This window comes from Cydia splendana, chromosome Z, assembly GCF_910591565.1.
Source record: "Cydia splendana chromosome Z, ilCydSple1.2, whole genome shotgun sequence".
In the NCBI taxonomy this organism is placed as follows: Eukaryota; Metazoa; Arthropoda; class Insecta; order Lepidoptera; family Tortricidae; genus Cydia; species Cydia splendana.
The window spans coordinates 26514193-26539324 of record NC_085987.1 but is presented as its reverse complement, the minus strand read 5'-3'; the positions used below and the strand labels follow the sequence as shown (position 1 = coordinate 26539324).

At 37.3% G+C, this 25132-nt stretch overlaps 1 protein-coding gene across 7 annotated transcripts; it reads right to left on the bottom strand.

The window, feature by feature from the left end:
• Positions 1-914: 914 nt before the first annotated feature.
• On the bottom strand, positions 915-19063 carry LOC134805095 (protein angel homolog 2). 7 transcript variants are annotated; one of them, XM_063778389.1, is made up of 10 exons: positions 19000-19063; positions 17588-17839; positions 16376-16527; positions 15895-16052; positions 15268-15432; positions 11239-11450; positions 10737-10826; positions 10424-10544; positions 9476-9684; positions 915-1817 (listed from the first exon to the last, which is right to left on the bottom strand). In XM_063778389.1, exons 2-10 carry the CDS (start codon positions 17647-17649, stop codon positions 1664-1666), a joined length of 1323 nt encoding a protein of 440 aa, XP_063634459.1. In that variant the 5' UTR covers positions 17650-17839; positions 19000-19063; the 3' UTR covers positions 915-1663. The 7 variants fall into 7 exon arrangements, with proteins under 7 accessions (XP_063634459.1, XP_063634461.1, XP_063634458.1 ...); XM_063778391.1 differs by having other exon boundaries at positions 17588-17842; positions 19015-19059; XM_063778388.1 differs by having other exon boundaries at positions 17588-17842; positions 18921-19056.
• Positions 19064-25132: the final 6069 nt, after the last annotated feature.

Below are 25132 nucleotides of genomic sequence, written 5' to 3'. Positions count from 1 at the left end.
CCAGTATATTGTTAGGTAAAAGAGTTTTAGAATCTGTTAAATGAGGTCTCATTTAATTATCTCATTAACAGAGTGTTTTTACGTCATCATAAAACCTATAATGTTTCGTACTTAAATATACTCCAGTAGCCGAGTACTATCAGCTGTTAAAATCTCGGTAGCTAATTCGTTAGCTAATCTGTACAATTCCATAATGAGGCTACCATGGATGTTGCTTACATAATCTCGTCTGTCAAGGTGTTTCGGCCGAAAAAGCCTTGGCAGAGACATATATTCCTGAAAGGAAGGTTCATACCTACCGACTGGAATTGGTTTCATGCTGGTGTCAGATGGGTATATTTAGGGGTCCCGATGGACACCTTTGAGAGCGTCTGCCAAGCAGTTCCGGCCAAAAAAAATCTGACAGACTTCGCTTGTCTGTGTCTACATGTAAATTTCTAACTGCTGCCATAACTATTATTACGGTGTCAGATGGGTTAAATCAGGCCCCCTTTTTCGCACCGGAAGTGGCCTTCTTTTCCGTACTTTCGGCCAGTTCCGTCGTGGCAGACTATCGAATTCGGACTTAGCATCACTTTTATGGGAAACCATTGTGCATTTCATCGTGATGTCATGTCGGTACGAAATATAGCGGCCGGCTCTTCTACCATAAACCTTCCTCACGAATCCCTCTATTGATACATGAAAATCGTGTGAAAATCCGTTCAGTAGTATTGGAGTTTGGAGTAGTTTTCTAAGATGTAGTGAAGTGAAACGATGTAGTGAAACGTTTTCCGCTAGATTTCCGCAAATCTAGCGGAAAACATTATTTCTAGCTACGCTAGGTTGCGTGACAGTCGTGCACGTAGCGAATACAACAGGAGATGAAAAATGAAAAAATATCAGAATGACTCATACGAACAAAAACTCACGTGGTATTTTCAAACATTTACTTTTCTATTGGCGTTAACAATTCAATATAGTCACCCTGACTACACCTCCAAGCTTTCTTACAACACCCTATTTTGTCACAACTTCGTATGGTAATTATAAAATAGATAAAAACCTAAGAAGTGCCCTTGGTCGACGAAATTATGTACAGAATTGATATGGAACTTTTGTCAAAAATTTAATATGGTTGACTATGAAAGCTTGCAACGCCAGGGGGCTATAACACTACGTTATCGACCCTATAAAAATGTGTCTTAATTGGTACCTATCTAGCATGTTTCTTTAATTTTCTTTGATGTTAACAATGCATGATGTTGATGAGTCCAAAATAAAAATGTTGTACTGTCTAGAATCTAGTTTTATGTATGTATTTTACGAACAATTCCAATATATTTCAAAAGTCCTTATGTTGTTAATGTCACTTCCACTGCGACCAGGAGCACTTCCTATATCTTTACTACGCGTCAGCAGATTTGAATCATGTCAATAATCATCAAAATACCAGCGTGCGACAGTAATTATGCTTATCGCTACTATAAAAATATTGTCCGCTGGTGGTGATTTTCAAAGCAATATAAACTTGGTCATGCAAATCTTGTCAGTAGAAAAAGGCGCCAAATTTGAAAAATGTAGGCGCGAAGGGATATCGGCTCATAGAAAATTTGAATTTCGCACCTTTTTCTACTGACAAGATTTGCTTGACCATCTATAATTATGTGGAAGGAAGGATACGTTATAAGGAAGAGTGAACTGGCTTAAGTTCGAAGGTTCCCCCTAGGACGAGGTGATCGGAGCCATACACGTCGTTGGGCAGCTTGCCCAGCGTCTGGCACTCGGCCGCCGTCGGCAGCCTCAGCCTCTCCACCAGCTTCAAGCTGCTGCAGCTGCTGCAACATATATTACATCTGTGTAAGGCCTGAGTGGACGCTCGAGTTGGGCGTGCAGCGGGGCGGGGCGTGCGGCGTGCATGTTAAACAAATGCAAACGTATAGGAGCGGCCTTAGTGCACGCTGCTCAAATCACTTGTGAGCCCGACGCCACGCTGCACGCCCCGCTGAACGCTCCGCTCCGAGCGTCCACTCAGGCCTTTCACTAAGGGTTGATTTAGACGGCGACGATTTTAGTTACATTGCGGACTGTTGGTTACGTCCAATTCAAGCGACCAATCAAAAACCGCAATGTAATAAAACTCGCATACGAGTTCTCACATCGTCTAAATGAGCACTTAGGGTGGTATTCCTCCGGTCCAATTTCTTTGTCCAATGTCATTGCATCGCACTCTCTCATTGGGCAAAATGTGTGCAATACACATTGGAAATTGGATAGATGGAATACCACTCTAAGGAATATATTAACGTCAACACCTACAGCGAGCTTATATTACGAGAACCATGTATGTATATGTCGTAGGCCGATCGTACGATCAGGCAGATCGTAATGTTCCTGTGTAATGTTTTGACGATAGTCACATCAAACCAATATATAGGTAGGATAGGTTCGTTAGGTTGCTTCAGATGCCCGAAGGGCAAACTGCCCAGAAATAGGAACCCCCGTAGCGGGGCTCCGTCGACTCAGGGAACGAGTCAAAGATTTTCACGTTTCACGATATGCCTAGGAATTTCACGATATGCCTGATCTTACGATCGGCCGCCGACATATATACATTGTACTTACAAAAGGTAAATACTAAATTGGGATTGTGCTATTGGTGTGCAATAAAGAATATTTGTATTTATTGTATTCTATGCTATTTCGGGCCCAGATTATAATGGGCAAAGACATCTCAAATTATTTCAAGAAAAATAATTTTTAGACTTCTCAGTACATTGTGCAACGTGGGAGGTAAGTGAAATTTTGGAGACGAGGGTTTTTATTTCCGACAGCCGCAGGCTGGAGGGAATTAAAGACCCGAGTTTGCAATTTTCTTACCCCCGGAGTTACACGCAATGTTTTTCATCACAGTTGCGAAGAAAAATCTAAATTTTAAGCGATATAATTCTTAAATACGGCGACATTTCAAACATTCGTCCGCCATATTGTCATTTTTGACAGGTTAGGCACAAAGAGTACCTATTGTAAGTTAGGCACCGACGGCACAGATATTTCCGGCATTCAGCCACGATTGAAAATTATGTAAAAATATTATAAACGTCTATTAAATTAATCATATTAAATATTTAGAAACATAAACCAAATCATTAACCCTTAAATGCATGATATTTTTCTTTTTGCCCGAAATTAATATATGTATTACATAATTGTTTGCCATTCTAGGAAAAATAGTAAAAAAAAATATAACTTCGATTTTCACGGCGAAATCAGTGTTAGGAGTTGAATTGGCTAAATCATATTTATGTAAATATATAATTTTCAGTAATAGATATATGATTTTTTTGACTACCATTAGTAGTCTGTTCGAGAAACGGAAAACGGTGAAAAATAGAGATAATACTCCTAAAAATACGTGTGATACCTCATTAGATTCATAATGATGTCTAGAAAAATGTATTCGAAGCGTGTATATTAGCACACAAAAAATTACAAAAGTTATTAATAAAAAAAGGGAGAAAAGAGTAGAATCTTCTTATTTCCCAAATATCTCAAAAAGTATTAATATTTAAGAAACAAAAAATAATATTATAAAAGAGGAGGATATTTCCAATCAAACATTCCATACTTCCATTCCATTCCAGAACTGTATCTCCATTATTTATACTTTTTATTCAACGCTGAACACAGCCCTCCGCGCCTCATTTTCGGGAAACGCGCGCGGCGTGAAAAAGCGATTACGTAACATTAAATATAATTTTAAAGGTATTAAATATTCATTGAAAAAAACAAAAAATTGTGTATTAAAAACATGTCTACAAATATAATACTTGTAGAAATTTATCTTAAAGTTATTTTTTAACAAGTTAGGCAATTGTTAATGAACAAAATTTTCTCGAAATTCCTTCTTTATCGAAAACGAAAATTTTTTTATAAATAACTATTGTAAAATTTCCTCGCTTTATAGAGCCCTTCTCATATACATGCTTAATAAGATCACGTTATAAAAGTTTTGAAAAAAAAAAATATTGTTTTATATTTTACAATTTTACCTTGATTTTTCTTTTTTCGTCAATTTTCTATGTTATTCTAAAACTTATTTTAAGCAAAGTATTAACTTTATTAAAACTTTTATAATGTGATCTCATTAAGCATGTATATGAAAAGGGCTCTAGAAAGCGACAAAATTTTACAATAGTTATTTATACATTTTTTTCGTTTTCAATAAAGAAGGATGTTCGAGAAAATTTTGTTGATTAACAATTGCATAACTTATTGAAAAAATAATTTTAAAACAAATTTATGCAAGTAGTACATTTGTTAACATGTTTTAAATACACCATATTTTTTTTAAAATTTTCAATCAATATTTATTATCTTTAAAATTATATTTAATGTTACTAATCGTTTTTTCACGCCGCGCGCGTTTCTCGAAAATGAGGCGCGGAGGGCTGTGTTCAGCGTTGAATAAAAAGTATAAATAATGGAGATACAGGTTCTGCAAGTATGGAATGTTTGATTGGAAATATCCTCCTCTATTATAATATTAATTTTGGTTTCTTAAATATTAATACCTTTTGAGATATTTGGGAAATAAAAAATATCTACTTTTTTCACCCTTGTTTTGTTTATAACTTTTGATAGTTTTTGTGTGCTAATCACAGACCAACCCCTATAGACATAGCTTATAGGACGACTCGCGGCCTCCACTCGTGCGAGCAATAGCGCTTATAAAATATTTCACGCGCGCCGCTCCGATCAGTTGCGTCCAAATTCACGACCTGTTAACAGTGTGCGCGTGTTTACGAAAATAAATCGCAATTTATTCAAATCATGGGATTTTGCAGTGTGAAATGGTGTGGCAAGTCATCTAAGACTTCCAGTTATAAAACAGATGGAATAACATTCCACAGGTAAGTCAAAATCACTATTTTGTTGAAAATTATTTCTTGTCCGCGGGTTTCATTTTATACTGGTCAATATGGTTGTACTGAGCGGCAGTGAAGTAGCCCGTCCTTTTCCGTCAACTTGAAAATGCAATGTGCTATCCCTTTCACGTCAACAACTTAGTGATGTGACGGTGATGGTTTTGTCAATTGCGGTAAATTCGTGCTTTCGCTCGAACCATATTGTACCATTTTAAGAAATGTAAAAGATAATTGTGATTCTCTTTCATTTTTAATTGAGAATAAATAAAATTGATCTGTAAAATCTATAGTTTTAATTAGGTAGTTGGTAGTTTATCTTAGTGGGTATATGTAGTATGTAGTTTAGTTTTTAGTTAGTAGTACCATTATTCTGCCCTCCTAAGCTAAAAAACCGTATTTGCAGTCAATTTGTATGAAAACTGAATGCAAATACGGCTTTTTAGCTTAAGAGGGCAGTATTGAGGTAGCATCAAAATAAGAAAATGATCATATTTTAGCAGGTTTTCAGAGCAACGCCCATGTGACATTCTCCTAGTTGCAAGCGCCATTAGTTAGTAGTATAGTTTCCATAGGCTGCGTTTGCCACCAAAGTGTATTTTTGAAATTCATGATTGATTTATTAATAATAAATGAATGATGTAATTTTTTTTTAAGAAGCCAGGTGAGCAGTTAGGTCACGAGATGGACCTGATGATGAACTTTGAAGAAGTGCAAGGGAACTCGGTGATGGTTTGTGATAGACACATGTTGTGTGGGTTTGTTAGAATCCTCTAGGTGAGCAGTACGGTGGGGGGGCACGAGATGGACCTGATGATGAACTTTGAAGAAGTGCGAGGGAACTCGGTGTTGGTTTGTGATAGACACATGTTGTGTGGGTTTATTAGAATCCTCTAGGTGAGCAGTAAGGTGGGGGGCCACGAGCTGGACCTGATGATGAACTTTGAAGAAGTGCGAGGGAAATCGGTGTTGGTTTGTGATAGACACATGTTGTGTGGGTTTATTAGAATCCTCTAGGTGAGCAGTAAGGTCTTGGGTCAGGAGATGGACCTGATGATGAACTGAAATGGACTCCGACGAAATGTGAAATTTATTACACATTTATATTGTTTTATATTTGTTTTATATATGTTATTGCCGTAACCAAACTAATTTTACAGATGTGCTGGGATCATATACAAAATTGTCGCGTCGGTTTATTCGTAAACGTAGGTACTTAGATGCTTTAAATAGATTATGCATGGTTGTTTAGTATGAATTAGACTAGGAAAATAATACAGTATTTTTCATTAGCATGCATGCATTGGTGTATAGCGGCTTTTGCCTTTGTGTCAGTGACGTGGTGCCTCAACGGTACTACTGTAGAAAACAGCGTTAATAAAAACTGAATATCTGAGAGACCGAGCTTTGCACAGCAAACATAAAAAATCTAAAATGCGCGTTTTCCTAGAGTTAAAACGCCTCGCCTCCCTAAACCCCCATATAGCAAATTTCATCGAAATCGTTACAGTTTTTCTTATGTTTACAATCTTAGCTCATTAATAATATGCAAAGTAACATTTTTAGATACATTTTTAAAGTACCTAATGAATGATTATATTGTATGAATATTCTGAAGTAATTAATCTGTGGACTTTATTGATAACAATTATTTTACCGCAACAGATTACGGTACCATTGGTACCAGTACCACTGCAAGTAATGAACATGTCCCATCCCTACGCTTACACGTGTCAGCGCGCCACGACCAATCGCAACGCCGGGAGCACCCCTCCCGCGCCTCACAGTTTGGTGATTTGCGTCGCGAACAAAATGGCCAATATTAGGTTTCTAGTCGGGTGTTCTGTGGTGCTAATACACGCTTCGAATACATTTTTCTAGACATTATTACGAATCTAATGAGGTATCACATGTATTTTTAGGAGTATTACCTATAGAGTATTGCTCTATTTTTCACCGTTTTCCGTTTCTCGAACAGACTATAGAAAGGTACACTATTTGTGATATACATATGACAGAGATATATGTAACTCCGTATAAGATGAATAAAGTCTAAGAAAAAAACGTGCCTCGAAAATCAAGAAAAAGTCATTCTCGAATAGATGGCGCCATTACCTTTGGCCTATTCTCGGCTAGATGGCGTTGACGACACCGTTTGATATTTAACAATTTTAACACATATCAGTGAAAGAACATGGGTCAATATGGACCAATAAAAATTAAAAATCATTTATCCGTATACATATTTTGATTAATCTATACATTTTCAATTTTATTTTAAGTTTTAATCGTGTGTCGATAGATGGCAGTAAATGTACCGTGACTAAATTATCAACTTCTGGATTTTTGCAAGCTTTCCGACTTTTCGTCTTAAAAAAAATATAACTTCGATTTTCACGGCGAAATCAGTGTTAGGAGTTGAATTAGCTAAATCATATTTATGTAAATATATAATTTTCAGTAATAGATATATGATTTTTTTGACTACCATTAGTAGTCTGTTCGAGAAACGGAAAACGGTGAAAAATAGAGATAATACTCCTAAAAATACGTGTGATACCTCATTAGATTCGTAATGATGTCTAGAAAAATGTATTCGAAGCGTGTATATTAGCACACAAAAAATTACAAAAGTTATTAATAAAAAAAGGGAGAAAAGAGTAGAATCTTCTTATTTCCCAAATATCTCAACAAGTATTAATATTTAAGAAACAAAAAATAATATTATAAAAGAGGAGGATATTTCCAATCAAACATTCCATACTTCCATTCCATTCCAGAACTGTATCTCCATTATTTATACTTTTTATTCAACGCTGACCACAGCCCTCCGCGCCTCATTTTCGGGAAACGCGCGCGGCGTGAAAAAGCGGTTACGTAACATTAAATATAATTTTAAAGGTATTAAATATTCATTGAAAAATAAAAAAAAATGGTGTATTAAAAACATGTCTACAAATATAATACTTGTAGAAATTTATCTTAAAGTTATTTTTTAACAAGTTAGGCAATTGTTAATGAACAAAATTTTCTCGAAATTCCTTCTTTATCGAAAACGAAAAATTCTTTATAAATAACTATTGTAAAATTTCCTCGCTTTATAGAGCCCTTCTCATATACATGCTTAATAAGATCACGTTATAAAAGTTTTGAAAAAAAAATAATAGTTGGTTATAATATTGTTTTATATTTTACAATTTTACCTTGATTTTTCTTTTTTCGTCAATTTTCTATGTTATTCTAAAACTTATTTTAAGCAAAGTATTAACTTTATTAAAACTTTTATAATGTGATCTCATTAAGCATGTATATGAAAAGGGCTCTAGAAAGCGACAAAATTTTACAATAGTTATTTATACATTTTTTTCGTTTTCAATAAAGAAGGATGTTCGAAAAAATTTTGTTGATTAACAATTGCATAACTTATTGAAAAAATAACTTTAAGACAAATTTATGCAAGTAGTACATTTGTTAACATGTTTTAAATACACCATATTTTTTTTTTAATTTTCAATCAATATTTATTATCTTTAAAATTATATTTAATGTTACTAATCGTTTTTTCACGCCGCGCGCGTTTCTCGAAAATGAGGCGCGGAGGGCTGTGTTCAGCGTTGAATAAAAAGTATAAATAATGGAGATACAGGTTCTGCAAGTATGGAATGTTTGATTGGAAATATCCTCCTCTATTATAATATTAATTTTGGTTTCTTAAATATTAATACCTTTTGAGATATTTGGGAAATAAAAAATATCTACTTTTTTCACCCTTGTTTTGTTTATAACTTTTGATAGTTTTTGTGTGCTAATACACGCTTCGAATACATTTTTCTAGACATTATTACGAATCTAATGAGGTATCACATGTATTTTTAGGAGTATTACCTCTATTTTTCACCGTTTTCCGTTTCTCGAACAGACTATAGAAAGGTACACTATTTGTGATATACATATGACAGAGATATATGTAACTCCGGATAAGATGAATAAAGTCTAAGAAAAAAACGTGCCTCGAAAATCAAGAAAAAGTCATTCTCGAATAGATGGCGCCATTACCTTTGGCCTATTCTCGGCTAGATGGCGTTGACGACACCGTTTGATATTTAACAATTTTAACACATATCAGTGAAAGAACATGGGTCAATATGGACCAATAAAAATTAAAAATCATTTATCCGTATACATATTTTGATTAATCTATACATTTTCAAGTTTTAATCGTGTGTCGATAGATGGCAGTAAATGTACCGTGACTAAATTATCAACTTCTGGATTTTTGCAAGCTTTCCGACTTTTCGTCTTAAAACGAATGTAATTTTTATAAATTAAAAATATTGCGTAAATTTAACCCTTAAATCATCACCCTACTACTTGACGTTTGGTATAAAGGTGCGTTCAAGAACGTACGCCTTTTTTTTCTTAATCTGTGAGCTGTCTAATGCTTTGTAGACATTTGGCAACACTATGCATTTAAGGGTTAAATAATTTTTCTTTTTTTTTTCGACTTTTTCGAGTAAGTGTGATAAAAAAAACGTTTCCCTACAGAAATATTTCCCAGTTGGTTTATTCACCTAAAATAAATGTAGTCCACCGTGACCCAGTAGTCCTGGAAGGTGGTGGCCTCGTGGCTGCCGTCGTGTTTGACCTTGTCGTACACCGACGCCAGGTTGAACGAGTGGCCGAGCGCGCCGCTGTTGAACAGCTCGCCGTACTCCTCGCCGCGGCTGGCTGACGCGTCCTCGAGCTCGGGCAAATTGGCCCGGTATTCAGAATTGTATATCTGCAACAATTAATACATAATACCTGGGAGACCGATCTTTGCTCGGAAAATATATAAAAACTCAAAAATGCGCGGTTTTCCCAGAGATAAGACCTAGACCTAGATCGATTGATCACCCCGCAAACCCCCATATAGCAAATTACATGGAAATCGTTAGAGCCGTTTCCGAGATCCCCGAAATATATAAATAAACAAGAATTGCTCGTTTAAAGGTATAAGATTTACTTATGCAACAATATGTATTTATTCATGTAGGTACTAGCTTCTGCCCGCGACTTATTAGTCTGCGTGGGATGATGATGATAATTGTTTTTTTTTACTTTAAACTAAATATGATTACCAATATATTTATTATGTCAAAATTATAATAATTGTAATATGCTTATCCTAAAAAATTATAAAAACTATCATATGTCCATTCTGGGGCCCCAAACTAGCTCCATACCAAATCTCATCTTAATCGGTCGAGTGCTTTAAGCATGAAGTGGGAACAGACGGACTGACGGACAGAGTTATTTTCGCATTTATACATTTTATAATGTTAGTACAGAGTGAACAATCCTTTGCCATCATATTTTCTTGGAAACGTTCGTATTTGTCATGCTAATTCAACCAACGTCAGTATTGGTCCCAATTGCCTCCTCTAAATTGCAAGACAATGGCTCTTTTTCAGCACATATTTTACCTACATTAACAACGAAAAATGTGACGAATAAGGAATGCTCGTAAATCAATTTACCTTTGTCATGCAAAAATCAGTAGGCAATCCTTTGGACCGGTTCAAGTAAACGGAGAGATGTTGGCAGTTATCTGTCACTCCAATTTTCTTCCAATCCGAGCTGTCCCGGAACGGACTGGCGCTGTAACAGCCCACGATACGTTTAATAATTCAAGGCAGCCAATATCGTACTCACCACCAAATCTACAATATCCTCTTATTTTTATAATGTCATTGTAGAAAAAGACAAATTGTTACAGAGGCTTGCTCAGTTTTAAAGATTTTTTAAAGAGTATTTATAGACAGTTATAAAGACTATATTTTTCGGTATTACCTTACTTGTCCCTTGTCGAGCAGCCTGACGACAGCACTATCCGGCGTCGAGTTAAAGTCTCCGGTCAAGATCACGGGTATATGACCCGATCTAAAACCAATCATTTTGGGATAGAATTGAAAGTTATTAAAAGAAATGAAAAACATCATGATTACGTTATGCACGCTCCAACAGTAAAGCGCTTAGGTAAATAGAGCCATTAGTCGTGCCCAAGAATGCGAGAGGTGTGGGCGTCCTGTCCTGAGATTTTACGGAACAAGATGCTTTACTGCACGATGATAGTTTAGCGAAAAGGATCCATTCTCAACAATTTGTCATTTAAAAATTTAAATGAATGTCATGAAAACAATTCTGCAAATAAATATATTTACATAGTATTATTTTCGCTCTTTATGTAATATTTGTATAATATTTACGAACTTCACATTATCTGTATTATTCTTCGGATAATTTTCATTATCGTACAAAATGATTAATTGATACACAAATCGAACCAACTCACTCTCTCCCATTGTTGAAATACGCAAATCTGTCAATCTCGGCCAGCAACACTTGCATCTGAGCCAGCCGGACATCGGTGCGCTTAGGGTTGTAGAGCAGGTGAGTGGTGACCACCACGATGGGGGTGTCGGGGCAGTGCCGCGGGACCAGCTTCACCATCATGCCTATGTTGTCGCGGTTGAGGATCGGAAGCTCCGGTTGGTAGAACTCCACCTGAAGGCAGTAATTAATACCTGCTTGACTTGCTCAACAGACAAAAAAATGGTGAAAATTAGTATCAAAGAACGTGGTATAATGAAATAACAGGGCAAGAGTTTTAAGCTTATTATTTTTAGGGCATCTTAAATATTAAACAGCAGCATTTATTAGGCATGTAATAATATAATTATTTCCACTCTGGCCGGCCGGCCAAGGAAAGCCAGAGGCAGAGTCCCGTCCCACCTACCCTCCTTCGGGTGACAGAACTCCCCAGGAACACTCGGGTACGCGGGGTATATGAGGTCGCTACTCCCCAACAGCTCTCAGCTCAGCTCAGCAATAGTTAAGTATCTACTAAAATTCGTACCATAAAGCATATATTACATCAGTACTGATATTTTACAATAGTACATTGTAGGAGAGGACGGAAAACCGCTAAAAGATGGACGAGTGCGTTTGAGGGCCGACACGTTAGTGGAGGCCCTCAAATAATACGAGTCCATCTTTAGCGTTTCCGATCGAGGCATTACATAGTGCTTTTCACGACTACTGCGAGGAAATAAGCAAACATTTGCATAACTATAAGTTAGTAGCCCGCGATTTCTCTGGTAGCAAATTACTAGCAACTACCTCTGCTGTCTCTTGAATTTTGGCAGGCGTCAGGGTAAAAATATCATTTTCTTCACTAGAAGAACTCATTTTTATAGCGAGCGTAGATACGTGTTTCTTGTATTTTTTAGTCAAACACAATTTACACTATCTAATTCAGTAAGTATTTTCAGTTCCCGGCTTTTTAGGGTTCCGTACCTCAAAAGGAAAAAACGGAACCCTTATAGGATCACTCGTGCGTCTGTCTGTCCGTCCGTCTGTCCGTCTGTCACAGCCTATTTTCTCCAAAACTACTGGACCAATTAAGTTGAAATTTGGTACACATATGCAAGTCTGTGACCCAAAGACGGACATGTAATGAAAACAAATGAATTTTAAATATAGGGGGGCACTTTTGGGGACAAAATGAGAAAATTAAAAAACAAAGTTTTGCAAACCATATCGTGTTACATATTAAATGAAAGGGCTTATTTTAAGGATCTCAAATATTTATCTTCTGTTAAGCGATTAGGCCCGCTCTATGAAATCGGACGCACATTTAATATAATTATAAAACGAATTGTTATAATTTCTAGGATTATTAAGGTGAAAACAGAACAGAATCAGTATATAACGGGAATTTTGGTAAATCCTGAGTTAAAACTAAAACCAGAGCAAAAGGTATCTATAATTTTAAAATAACTAGTTAGTTTAGAAGTTATTTAAGAAAATACGCAAAAATGACCAGATAAAAGAGGGGGCTTTATCTCCATATCTGCTGGGCGTAAATCTTGTAAAAAAGCACGAAAAATAGTTACTTTACCTATAGATTACTGGAAAACCTATAAGAAGTCTGCAGACAAGCGTGAGTCGGACTTAAGAATAGAAATTGCGGGTAGGCTGACATCAGGGCCACAGGTCACAACCGCAATTGTTTACGTGAAACGTGGTGTGGACAGCTAGTGCGAAGGTCGAAGGCCAAGCTTTGCGTGGGGCCGAAGGCCTGAAGTATCCGAGAGAGGTGCGCCTCCACGCAAGGTCGAAGGATGAGCTGTAGCCGAACTGCTGTGTCAGACGTATATCTGTTATCTTGAAATAACAGAGATACACCTAACCAACGCAAAAAGAATGTAGGCACTATGTTTAACATAATAATTGCTATAAATTTTAAAAAATTACAAATTTACTAAAGTTATTGCGTAACTAGTCTGATAGATCAGTTAAAAAACATGGAAATAAGCCGTGCCCCTAGCCATTCGTGTGTTCCAAGTTGTAAGAAATTCTCTTTGCTCGCTCGTTCGAAAATGTGTGCAGTACGGAACCCTTGGGACGCGAGTTTGACTCGCACTTGACCGTTTTTTTACTTTATTTATCACTTTTAAGAGGCGTTTTTCTGTTATTTGCTTGAATCTAGTATTAAAACTGGACCTGGCATGAGGGTGGGGAGAAGTGACCGAACAGGATAGTCTTAATATAACTTTCAGTAGGAGTAGCAGCGAAAGAGCTATTATTGTTTTGTCCTTGTCACAGTCTCACATTTTATTTGTTCCCCACTGTTTTTTTAGTATGGATTATGGTGGGCAACAAATGAATTCGACCAATCACAGTGTCGCATTTGCGTATGTTTTGTCCCTCACGGAGGCACGCGACGCGTATACCACTTCTATACGATCCTACCTTCTATGGTTATTTGCTTCAAACCGACTCTAAACTTAGAAGCGTTTTTGCTAAAAAAAAACACACAAACAGCTACAAAAGTAAAAAACGCCTTAAGCGTGAACTGGATGGATTATTGTTAAAAAAATGAACTGAATGGTTTTGACATTTCTTTTCTTTTAAACAAGAAATTGGTCCTATAAATAACCTAATTTTATTTTTGAAGGAAAAAGTTGCGCTAAAAAAGACCTTTTATTGATTTTTATGTTTTAAATGATACTCATTGCTGTAGCGAACCGTCACCAATAACAGATGATGATAACAATGAAACATTGTAGTAGTGGTGGTTCAGGTGCTACAGCTATTGCCTACTTTCCAGCTTGGTTTTAGACCAATTTAAAAGAAACGAATAAACATTCGCGACTGCACAAGATATTAGAGTCAATTAATGTAAAGTTTTCGGTTTGTACATGCAGTTGTGAAATCAAATTTAAACCGAATTAAATTAACATGAGGTATTTTACTTAAATATTGCTAGAAACACATCTTGTGGTCACATTATACTCGCCTGAACGCTCCGAATTTCATTACTTATTGATTCAAAAACAAGTCTGAGACTTACTTCTAACCAAAAGATTATTTATATGTTGTGATAAAAGGGGTCATCAAAGAAAACGCATAGCAGGCAGTTCCTGTTTTTTCGTTAATACTTAATTATCATTACTTAGTCAGACAAATTAAGAAACGTAATAAATTAGAAGGATTGTAGCGGTATATCGCACTAGTAAAATATAATTCGCTCGCTTAGCGTCATTAAATAGAAATATCATACGATATAGTTATTGTACAGAAAAGCATATTATATAGTAATTGTGCAGAATATCGAAATTGTTAATTATTTTAGAATGTAATCAATGTACAATAACTTTAATACAAGTTTTCGCTTGAAGGTTCAAGCGAAACTTCGATGATATTGTTAATTCAGCATGATTAGCGATGATAAATACATTACAAAAATTAATCATGATAACTCATTTTATACAAAAACTCTCACACGGTTGCAATTTAAGATGAATTATTTAGATACATGTAAATTTTGAGTAAAAATACCGGGCATCGGTATTACTTTTTAATTTTTCAAGATTTGTTTACGACAGCCAACATGGCAATGATAGTTCCATTCAGCCAAATAACTAAAAAGTTTTTAGTGAAATATCGCATTATATTTATATAATAACAAATACCTAAATATTTACTTTATATCGTGTAATAATATTTTTTTGGGCGTAATAAATGTTTAATGGCGAATTAATATTTTTTTAAACCTCCAAACTCTTTGGTGAGGACGTATGGATTACGGTCAATGAAGTTGTCTATGCTGCTCTAAGAAATATGCCATGGATTGATGACGTCACGGGTTTTATTTCCATGATTCTTTGTTACTGTCATCAGGCCAAGACACTAACTCGCTTGCGCAAGTTGCGCGGCAAAACAAGTTTTCAAAAATTGCTCGAAAAAGGGACCCCTTATTTAAAACATTAATATAATCAGATTTATTTAAATTATGACACAACAACTAAGTACTTACACTGACAGTATCTTGCAATTCAAAAAGCGAGTGTTTGAAATAAATGGCGCATCCATCGTGCCGGTGTCCCGTTTTTCTTTTAAATATTCCAGAGTAACCAATTTTCTCAAATTTAGAGTAAAAACTGTTTAGATGAGACGCTTGTACTTCTTGGAGACATAAAATCTGAAATATAAACACATTCATCAACATGTGACTGTCTGATGACAGTCTTCTCGTATTTTAGGGGCATTTTATGTACCTATACCTATAGTACCTTATTGGGAATATTGGTATACTAAATTAGTCATATAGTATTATTATTAAGGGTGTCAAGTTTCGGCGGTTCTGCGGCCGGCTCCCTGACACTGCGTGGTTGCGTAATGCATCGCAGACATAATGTGATTTGTAGTGTTCAGTTTTAAAATATGTTTTTATAATATGTATGCTAGTTTAGTATTTATGTATCGGCCACTAGTTGCCTGAAATAAAAATTTTCATTTCATAACCATGTTAAACATCCTGGGTTCTTTCAAACCCTATACGAATAAAAAGACGGGGTTCAAGCTGATATGAGATTAGCAAGCCTCAACTTCTACATGGACGATGTTTCAGGCAAGTAATAATAAAAATGATGTTCAGGCTTACGTCGGGCGCCAACTTCAATATTTCGTCATATAGTCGCGCCGCTCGGACCTTCCACTTCAAGTTCCGAGGCGTGCACTCTGTGTACAAGTACGGGTGACATTCTAACAGATACTGCGCTAATACGTTGTACGACAGCACGCGAAACCTCAACGGGTTACCTGCAACACATACATTAGGTATTTATCACAGTACCATACGCCGCAAAAACATTAATAATCCAGTACAATATCTACTTTACTGTCAAAGTCAAATGATTCGAATTGTAATTATATACAGTTTTTGTTAGTTATCTCAAATAATTGTGATGACAAATCGTCAGGTGACAAGCAAAACTCACTAATTACTACCACAAGTTAATAGCCATAGTGAACCATATTAATACCTAAATAAGGTTGATTTTTGTTTTGCTGAGTCGTGAGTTTTGCTTGTCACCTGACGAAATAACATTAGGTAATCTGCAATTTGCAAAAAGCTCATTTACCACTGTTGTATTTAGTAGTTTTGCCAGTTGACTCCCAGACCCGAAAATCTGGTGGTATATTTGAGGAATTCAGAGGTTGACTAGCACAACTTGTAGACTCCCTACTGTAGTTCTCCTGCCAAGATTCAGTGGCACTGTCGTCATCACTAGAACTATTAAAACATACAAATTAGAAGAGATAACTTTAAAAAATATTAAAGTATTGTTTAAAATATATTCTCAGTTGTGTTTAGTCAGTTGACAACACAATAACAAGCATTTGAGCCTTTCTGTGGGCCCAAGAAAAAATTGCTTTAGAAATGTCAGTGACTAATTTAAAGCATTTTCACATTCAATTAAGTCTTATTTTAGTTAATAATAATATTATAATATGTATAAAATTCTGGAAAGTTTTGAAACTTTGTACTTCTTCCCCTTCGGCCGCCTACGTAGCCGGGGTTTCGTAACCTGGTTTTAATCGCAGTTTTATTTTTACTTCTCCGTAACTGGCTTCAGTCAAGCGCTTTGTTTTACTTGTACGTAACTGGCTTCGATCAAGCACTTATTTAACTTCTACATAAGGGCTTGTGCACAAATCACGCGAAGTTCGACAGGGGGGGTCACGAAAAAATCACGACAGATCACGTTGGGGGAGGGGGGTATAAGGAGACCTCACGTGTATTTTTCTACACTGAACGAAACTAAGAAGAAATACCTACCACATGAGTAGATGCTTTTCTCGGTTTCGTTAAACATAAATCTTCACTCCGCACTTCAAAATAGCGAGTCTATTTTACGAAATTATGGAGCGCATGGCCTTGACCGGTCGGATAGAAAAATTTCAAAAAAATACACGTGAGGTAATGTGGGCGAGGGGGATAGCCACAAACCTCACCAAATATCACCAAAAAGTTGCCAAAAACGCCTCGGGTAATTTGTGCTCAACCCCTAACTTGCCTACACATGCTGCACATCAAAACTATGAAAAATGCTAGGGTGTCCATCAAATATGGAGTTCGTTAGCCTGTTTCTTATCAAAAAACATTTCCTTCAGAACTCAACTAGACAGAACCCCGCTTCGCAGGGCTTTTATTTCTGCGCGGTTTGCTTTTTGGGCATCTGAAGCTACCTATCGAACCTAACCTACCTACCTATTGATTTAGGCGGCCGAAGGGTACTAAGGTATATGAAATACATGATTGTCATTAGTAATATTAATATCAAAATACTCACATTTCAATAAACTGTCCTCCATAGCTAACATGGTTTGGAGTGGGCTGCCAAGGTTCACTCATTTGTTTTATCTTATTTAAATCATTGGATTTTAATGTAAGTCTCTTCAAACAAAATCTTGGTTTTGCATTTGCATATGATTGCACTTGCTGGCTGGGGATGTATATTTGTCCAAAATTCGATATTTGAACTCTGTCCACAGTGCATGACTTTCTCTTACAACTTAAATGTGAGTATTTTCTGATATGTGTCCTGCTATTAAAATAATTTGATGTGAGCAATAAATATCTGCAAAACTTATCAGTCAACTTCTGCATATCGTTATAAATATATAGTAATACAAAATATACAACATAATTATTATGCAATAGACAGATCAGAGTAGATTAGCTACCAGAGCCGTTAACATGCATATATATATATATATATATACATATCCACTTAGAACAGAGTGGTTAGAAGAATTTCAAGGGGCATGGAATTTGCTCTGAGTCTTATAATTCTTCACCTGGAAAAGAAATACATTAATTTAATCCTGAAATATTAGCTAGATATTCCCAAAATTTTACCCAATAAAATAAATATTTATTTTTTTGTAATATATATTTATATGGCAAAATAGTCATTGTAAATAATTATTATGAGGTGTGTTTTATTTAAGCTAATAAATGATAAATTGTCTTTAAAATGTTATGAAAGTTTTACTGACTAACATCATTAGAATTCGCCATATAAATTTCACAAAATATAATAATTAAGTTGTGTGATATAGGTAGTTAACAGGCAAAATGGCATGATATATAAAAAGCAGTTCATATCCTTCAAGCAGCCCTTTAACTATTGACGATTCCCAGAGAGTTTGATGAAAAGGTATATTAGGTAGTTATAATTGACGTGTTTAGACGTTGTTTAGGGTTACTTGACCTTGAATCTGTAGACAGACCTTAAAAATTGTATGTATGATTGTGTGCAAGAGTGTGATGTAACAAAAACCACAATGATGTAGGTATATTTCAACACAATGTAAAGTATCTATTAAAATAACAACACTGTTCATATATAGCTCCTAAAGCACAAACGATAATGTTAGTTTAGTGCCTAATTGGTCATAGAATTTAGGAGATAATGTATGTGTTCAGTGAGACAGCATTAGACGCTAATTATACTAATACGCTAATTAGTATCATTACATTGCAGAATAAGAATTGTTTCAACCAAAAATATTGAGAAAAATTGTTCAATTACAGAACTACAAAACTTTCGCATCATACATGTAACCTTAGAATGAGAACAAGTTAAGATGAAATGTATCCCACATCAAATAATAACTTACATGCATACGAAACAAGACTATATTTAAAGCCAAAGAGCAAAAACCATGATGACGAATAATATTTTCCAAGTCTACGTACTAGAACAACACTAACACATTTTTGTTGACCCGCCGACCTCTTGAAAGCAAAATGCTAACTGTCAACTGAATTGAATTGAATGAATGAACTGAACTGAGGGGCTACCGCGAAAACCGAAATTCGCAAATTGCGGGGATCTTACTCTTTTACTCCAATGAAGGCGTAATTAGAGTGACAGAGAAAAATGCCCACAATTGACGATTTTCGGTATTGGCGGTAGCCCTACTGACATCTCAAGCCCCCTCTACACTCGTGCGCGAATTTCGCTTCGCGCCGCGATTCGCGCATGAGTGTGGAGTGGGCTCAAAGAATATAATACTCACTAGGAGAAGAACGATAACTCCATACAAAAAATTGTCCCTTTCAAAAGTTCGTTTATACTACTAGGATACCATTGTAATTAGAATTGACAACCCGTTTAGCCTAGCGGGTATTGGCAGTAATCCAGTAGGGCTACCGCCAATACCGAAAATCGTCAATTGCGGGCATTTTTCTCTGTCACTCTAATTACGCCTTCATTGGAGTAAAAGAGTAAGATCCCCGCAATTGACGATTTTCGGTATTCGCGGTAGCCCCACAGTTCAGGAAGCTAATGGTCCTGGGTTCGAATCCCGGAGAGGGAATTACTTTTTGTATTTTTTTCTTTTTTGTTGGGGTCAGGTTTTTAAGAGCCCATCAACGTGCACACTAGCGCCACTGCTAAATAATCGTGATTATTTAAATTTAACGACAGGTATTTAAAAAAGGGGGCCGCTACGGACTGTATTGTGTATTTAAGTACCTTTTGAATACATCAAACTAGTTTTTATGTTGCTGGATTCGTCGATCTATGAGCTCAAAACAAAAACGGCCGTTTTAACTTTGGGCTTCATAGCTGCGCATTTGGCTTTCTACCCGCGTTTACATTCACGGCTCGTGGCTCGGCTCGCGGCTCGTCACGTATTCGCCTCGAGCTCGTAAGCTCGTCGAGCTAATGATTACACTATCGGCTCGTGATTCGTCATGTGTCTCGGCCACAGCTCGTAAGCTCGTCGAGTCGAGTTAATCGATTTTAAACATAAACGGCACAATGACAGCCGAACGCGAATGTAAACAGCAAGCGCGCGTCCCGCGCGAGCCCATCGCGAGCCTTTTTGACTCGTGCCCAAAAAACCACAACTCCACGCAAGCCAGGTGAGCGCGAGCCGAGCCGCGAGACGAGCCACGAGCCCACTGCTTACACTCGCGTCTCGTGGCTCGGCTCGCGGCTCGGCTCGTGGCTCGCACGCGTATGTAAGCCGCGGGATACAGTGTATAGTGCTAACAGACGTGCGTACCGGACCAAGACCTTGATCCGGTCAGCTTATCTCTGCTTAGACCAGTCCAACCCGGATGATCAAAGGTAAAGCCTGACAACAGTTTATTTGACCCTCGCCATTTTGCGGATTTTCAATGGTACTAATTTCTTTTACTGGCAACAAGTACTCTTTGACAACTAACGTTGGATGTCATCGAATGTCACCGATGTAAACAAACGGAAAATATCTACGAATATATTCAAATATAAACGGTTTTATTACAAAAATGCCAAAAAAAAAACCAAAGATGCGAAAAAATTGTAGTGAATGCAATCAAATACTTTACTTACAAATTCCAATAAACAATGTTTTGAAGTTGGTTGTTGACATGAACGGTATTGACATTTTATAGTGCGGTTTTATTGAACTGGTTAGTTGTTTGGTTTAAACTTTAATATTTCATTTAAGGTTTATGTAGATCGACGATAAAAATCCTATAATCGAATTGGAATCTGAACGTTTTATAATCGAGGTTGGTGGTTGAAAGCGACACAACATCTGATGAAAATCAGACTTCGTCAGAGTCAGAAAACGAAGAATATAATAATATTGAATATTTAGAATCAGATTTTGACGAATAGGTAAACTGAATGAACCGAATTTTCTGTAAGCAATGTTTCTGACATTATACGAGTATCAACATGAAGCCAATGCCCACTACCCCGACTATACATGACGTACGCACATTATTGCCATACGTAAGCTGTTTGCAGCGACACTATCTCAGGGTTAAATAAACTGTTGTCAGGCTTTTTTTTTAGTTACATTCGTATAATTTTCAGCTAAATCAAATATGTTAGGCCATACCAAATTTCATCTAAATCGGTTCAGCGGTTAATGATTTCCCATACTAACTTTCACACCCCTATTTATTTTTAGGATAAAAGAAAACTATCCTATGATATGACTTATGAAGTAATATCATTAAATTTTTAGGTTTAAATATTGACTCCTCACTAAACTGGAGAGAACATATTAATTCAGTATGTAAAAAACTAGACCGTTTCATTTACGCCTTAAGAAAGCTAAGTCAGTCGGTGTCCTACGAAGCGGCCCTAACAGCTTACCACGGTCACGTCTCATCTATTCTCAACTATGGTCTCATCATATGGGGTAACTCTGTTGATGTGGAAAGAACGTTCAAATTACAAAAAAAAATGTGTTCGTGCAATATCTAACGCTCAAATTGGCAGTAGCTGTAGACTATTATTTAAGAAGCTTCACCTCTTACCTTTACCATGTATGTACATTCTAAAAATTTGTAATTTTGTTAAACAATTTCCTAAATACTGTGTTAAACGTTCTGATATATATTGCTCAAGTAACCCTAGACCTCAATACAAAAATATTCTAAATCAACCGCGCTGCATGACGGACATTTACTGAAGGAACGCTTACAATGCGAGTATTGTGATATACAATAAATTACCTGTCCAAATAAAAACACTCGAGGGCAAGAAATTTACACAAAAACTGAGATATTGGCTCAATGATCGCTGTTTTTATAGTGTAAATGATTTTATGAATCATACGGAGTGATGTGTAATATTTCAAAAAAAAATATTCTTCAATTTTACTGATGTTTAATGTTATCAATTGTCGCAAAAATCTATTTTGTATGTAGAATTTAAATGCTAATTAATATCCGCTGTAACATTTGCATACTGTTTAAAACAGTTGGAAAAGGTGAAACATATTTATATTTACACTAACACATGTAATCTTTACCCTTTTTCTGCGAATAAATTCTTGTTTGTTTGTTTCTCCGGGACTCAAACTATCTTCTCTAACATATATATATATATATAAATATATTATCATCATCGTCATCATCATCATCAGGCTATAGTCTCTCTTCCTTCCTTGCCGTATCCGGCAATGGCGACCCCATCAACAATTCTTATCCGGATTATGAAATGCCCTTATGTGGCTCGCAAAGCCAAACTTTGTCTTGAAGATGCGGTCACACGATGCGCAATGGAGTTGTCCAGTCAAGTTGCGGGTGTATGTGTAGGAGGGCTTAGGTCGCGTCTTGCGGATATGACGCTTAGCATCCAGGTCTTCCAGACGCTGCTGCTCAAATTGAGCTACTTTCTTATGAACACTAGAACGCCATTCCGATCTTTGTAATGCAATGCCCTCCCAGCAGTCAGTCGGCATCCCGCAAGCGACGAGGTGGCGTTTGAGAACGTCTTTATGTCGCAGGTACTGGCCCCCCTGCTTCCGCTTTCCACAAGAGAGCTCTGAGTAGAAAACTGCTTTGGGCAGTCTCTCATTCTCCATACGCACGACATGGCCACACCACCTTAGCTGATGCTTCATGACCAGTGCTTCAATACCAGGCATCTCGACGCGACGTAAAACTTCCGTATTCGGTACCTTGTCTTGCCACTTTATACGTAAAATTGAGCGCAGACAACGTAGGTGGAAGGTGTCCAGTTTTTTCATGTCTGATTTATAGCTGCACCACGTTTCTGAGGCATAAAGCAGAGTGGGTATGATGATAGCTTTGTAAACCATAATTTTTGTGGACAGCTTCTAATCGTGCGACCTCCACACACGGTTGCTGAGCTTGCCAAATGCAGCAGCTGCATTGGCTATGCGTGATGGTATTTCAGACGCTAAGGTATTGTCATTGCGGAGTTGGCTTCCTAAGTACCTGAAACGTGGCACTTCTTCAAGAGCTTTGTTATCCAGATTGATACTGGAGTATTCCATGTGACAACCCCTAGGTGGTTGTACAAGAATTTGCGTTTTTGCCGCACTTATCACCAAGCCAAACTTACAGCATGACGCATGGAGAGAGTCCACATACGACTGGAGAGATTCTGCTGAATCAGCCATAAGGCAAACGTCATCCGCGTAAAGTATGTCCAATATCGAGTGCTTCGTGACTTTACTTTTGGCCCTAAAGCGCGACAAATCGAAAATGGACTTATCTGATCTGGAGCTAATTTCTATACGTCCACTACACGTTTTTGTCGCATCCTTCAGCACAGCAGCAAAGTATAGCGCAAAAAGGGTTGGCGCTAAGACACATCCTTGCTTCACACCGCACGTCACTGGAAATGTGTCTGAAAAATTCTCTTCATGACGAACTTTTGCCATCATATTCACATGGAATTGGCGTATTAAGTTTACGAATTTTTCAGGACAGCCAGTTTTCTTCAACACAACCCAAAGAGCATCTCGTGGCACCCTATCGAAGGCTTTTTCTAAGTCAACAAAGCACATAAACAGAGGACGATGTTGTTCTAGGCTTTTTTCTTGAATTTGTTTTACAACAAAGATTGCATCAATCGTACCTCTGTTTGGGCGAAAACCGCATTGGGTTTCTGGGAGCAGTGTCTCCGCAAGGAGGGACAAACGTTTGTTTATGATATGAGCTAAAACTTTTCCTGCAGTAGAAAGGAGGGAGATGCCTCTGTAGGAGCTACAGTCAGAAATATCACCTTTGCCTTTGTACAACTTGCAAATGGAGGCATCTTTCCAGTCCTGTGGGATAGCTTCGTACTCCCATATCTTCTTGACAAGATCGAATAGTCTGCCCTTAATGTTAGGTCCGCCGTATTTGTAAATTTCTGACGGTAAGCTGTCCACCCCTGGTGTCTTCGAGTTCTTTAATCTATTTATTGCTGCTGTGAATTCATCAAACAATGGAGGATCAGCAAGGTATTCTACGACGGGCAGATCTTCAAGTGCTTCTATGTATGACAAGTCAGTGGTCTGGGCTTCAGGATTGAGAACCTCCTTAAAATGCTCTGCCCAGCGCGCGAGAATATCGCACTGCTCAGTTAACCGGGAGCTCTTATCTTTGTTGAATATCGGCGCTATTTTCTGAGACCTTGGGCCGAAAATTGTTTGAAGGCACTCAAAGAATTTGCCAGTTTGATTAGTGTCTGCATACTTTTGCATTTCCGTTGCTTTCTCTGACCACCATTTGTCCTTTAAAGCACGCACTTTCAGTTTAAGATTTTGATGAGCCTTGTTTCGCTCAGCAGTAGGAGAATTACGCAAAGAGCGTCTATAATCTTCAACGAGTTTCCTGATCTCCACGTCTGAGTCATCGAACCAGTCTTGGTTTCTTTTTTGTGGTTTGCCAATTACTTGTGACGCACAATTATGTAAGGTAGTGGCATATGTGCGCCAATGTTCGTCAATAGATGCTGACTCTGAAACAGCAGATGCAACGGTACCAAAGGCATTATCCAGCTCCTGCCTCAGATCTTGATCATGTATTAGCCTTGCACACGGTAGCCTCGCTGGTGTTTTATGTGGAGCTCGACGTGGGATTGCAATATTTATTTTCAGTTTGGACCTAACAAGCCGGTGATCCGTCCAGCCCTGAGCGCCTCTCATGACTCGGGTGACAAGTACCTCAGACAAGTCTCTCCGCCGTACTATCACGTAGTCTAGGAGGTGCCAGTGTTTGGATCTTGGGTGCATCCACGTGGTTTTAAATTTTTCTGGCATCCGAAAGCATGTGTTTGTGAGGCAAAGGCCGAATTCTGCACAAAGAGTGAGAAGTTCCAACCCATTGGCATTACATTTCCCGACTCCATGACGCCCGAGGACCCCATCCCACAAACCATGTTCGGCGCCAACACGAGCATTGAAGTCGCCGAGCAGAATAATTTTATCGGCGGACGGTATTTTTTCAAGAATACTACGTAGTTCCTGGTAAAATTTAATCTTTTCTTCATCTGGAGATGGCAGTGTAGGTGCGTAAATACTAATGAGATGGATGTACTTGTTAGACGTCAGTTGAAGCCGTAGTGTGATAATTCTGTCGCTGA

Bases quoted from the DNA above. Each gene is read 5' to 3' on its own strand.
- LOC134805095 (XM_063778385.1), bottom strand. From the start codon at position 17,904: ATGCAGAAGTTGACTGATAAGTTTTGCAGATATTTATTGCTCACATCA. The intron at 16,528-17,587 runs GTGAGTATTTTG...ATGTTTTAATAG, and splicing joins GGAGGACAGTTTATTGAAAT to TTCTAGTGATGACGACAGTG. The intron at 15,433-15,894 runs GTAAGCCTGAAC...TTTATATTTCAG, and splicing joins TATTGAAGTTGGCGCCCGAC to ATTTTATGTCTCCAAGAAGT.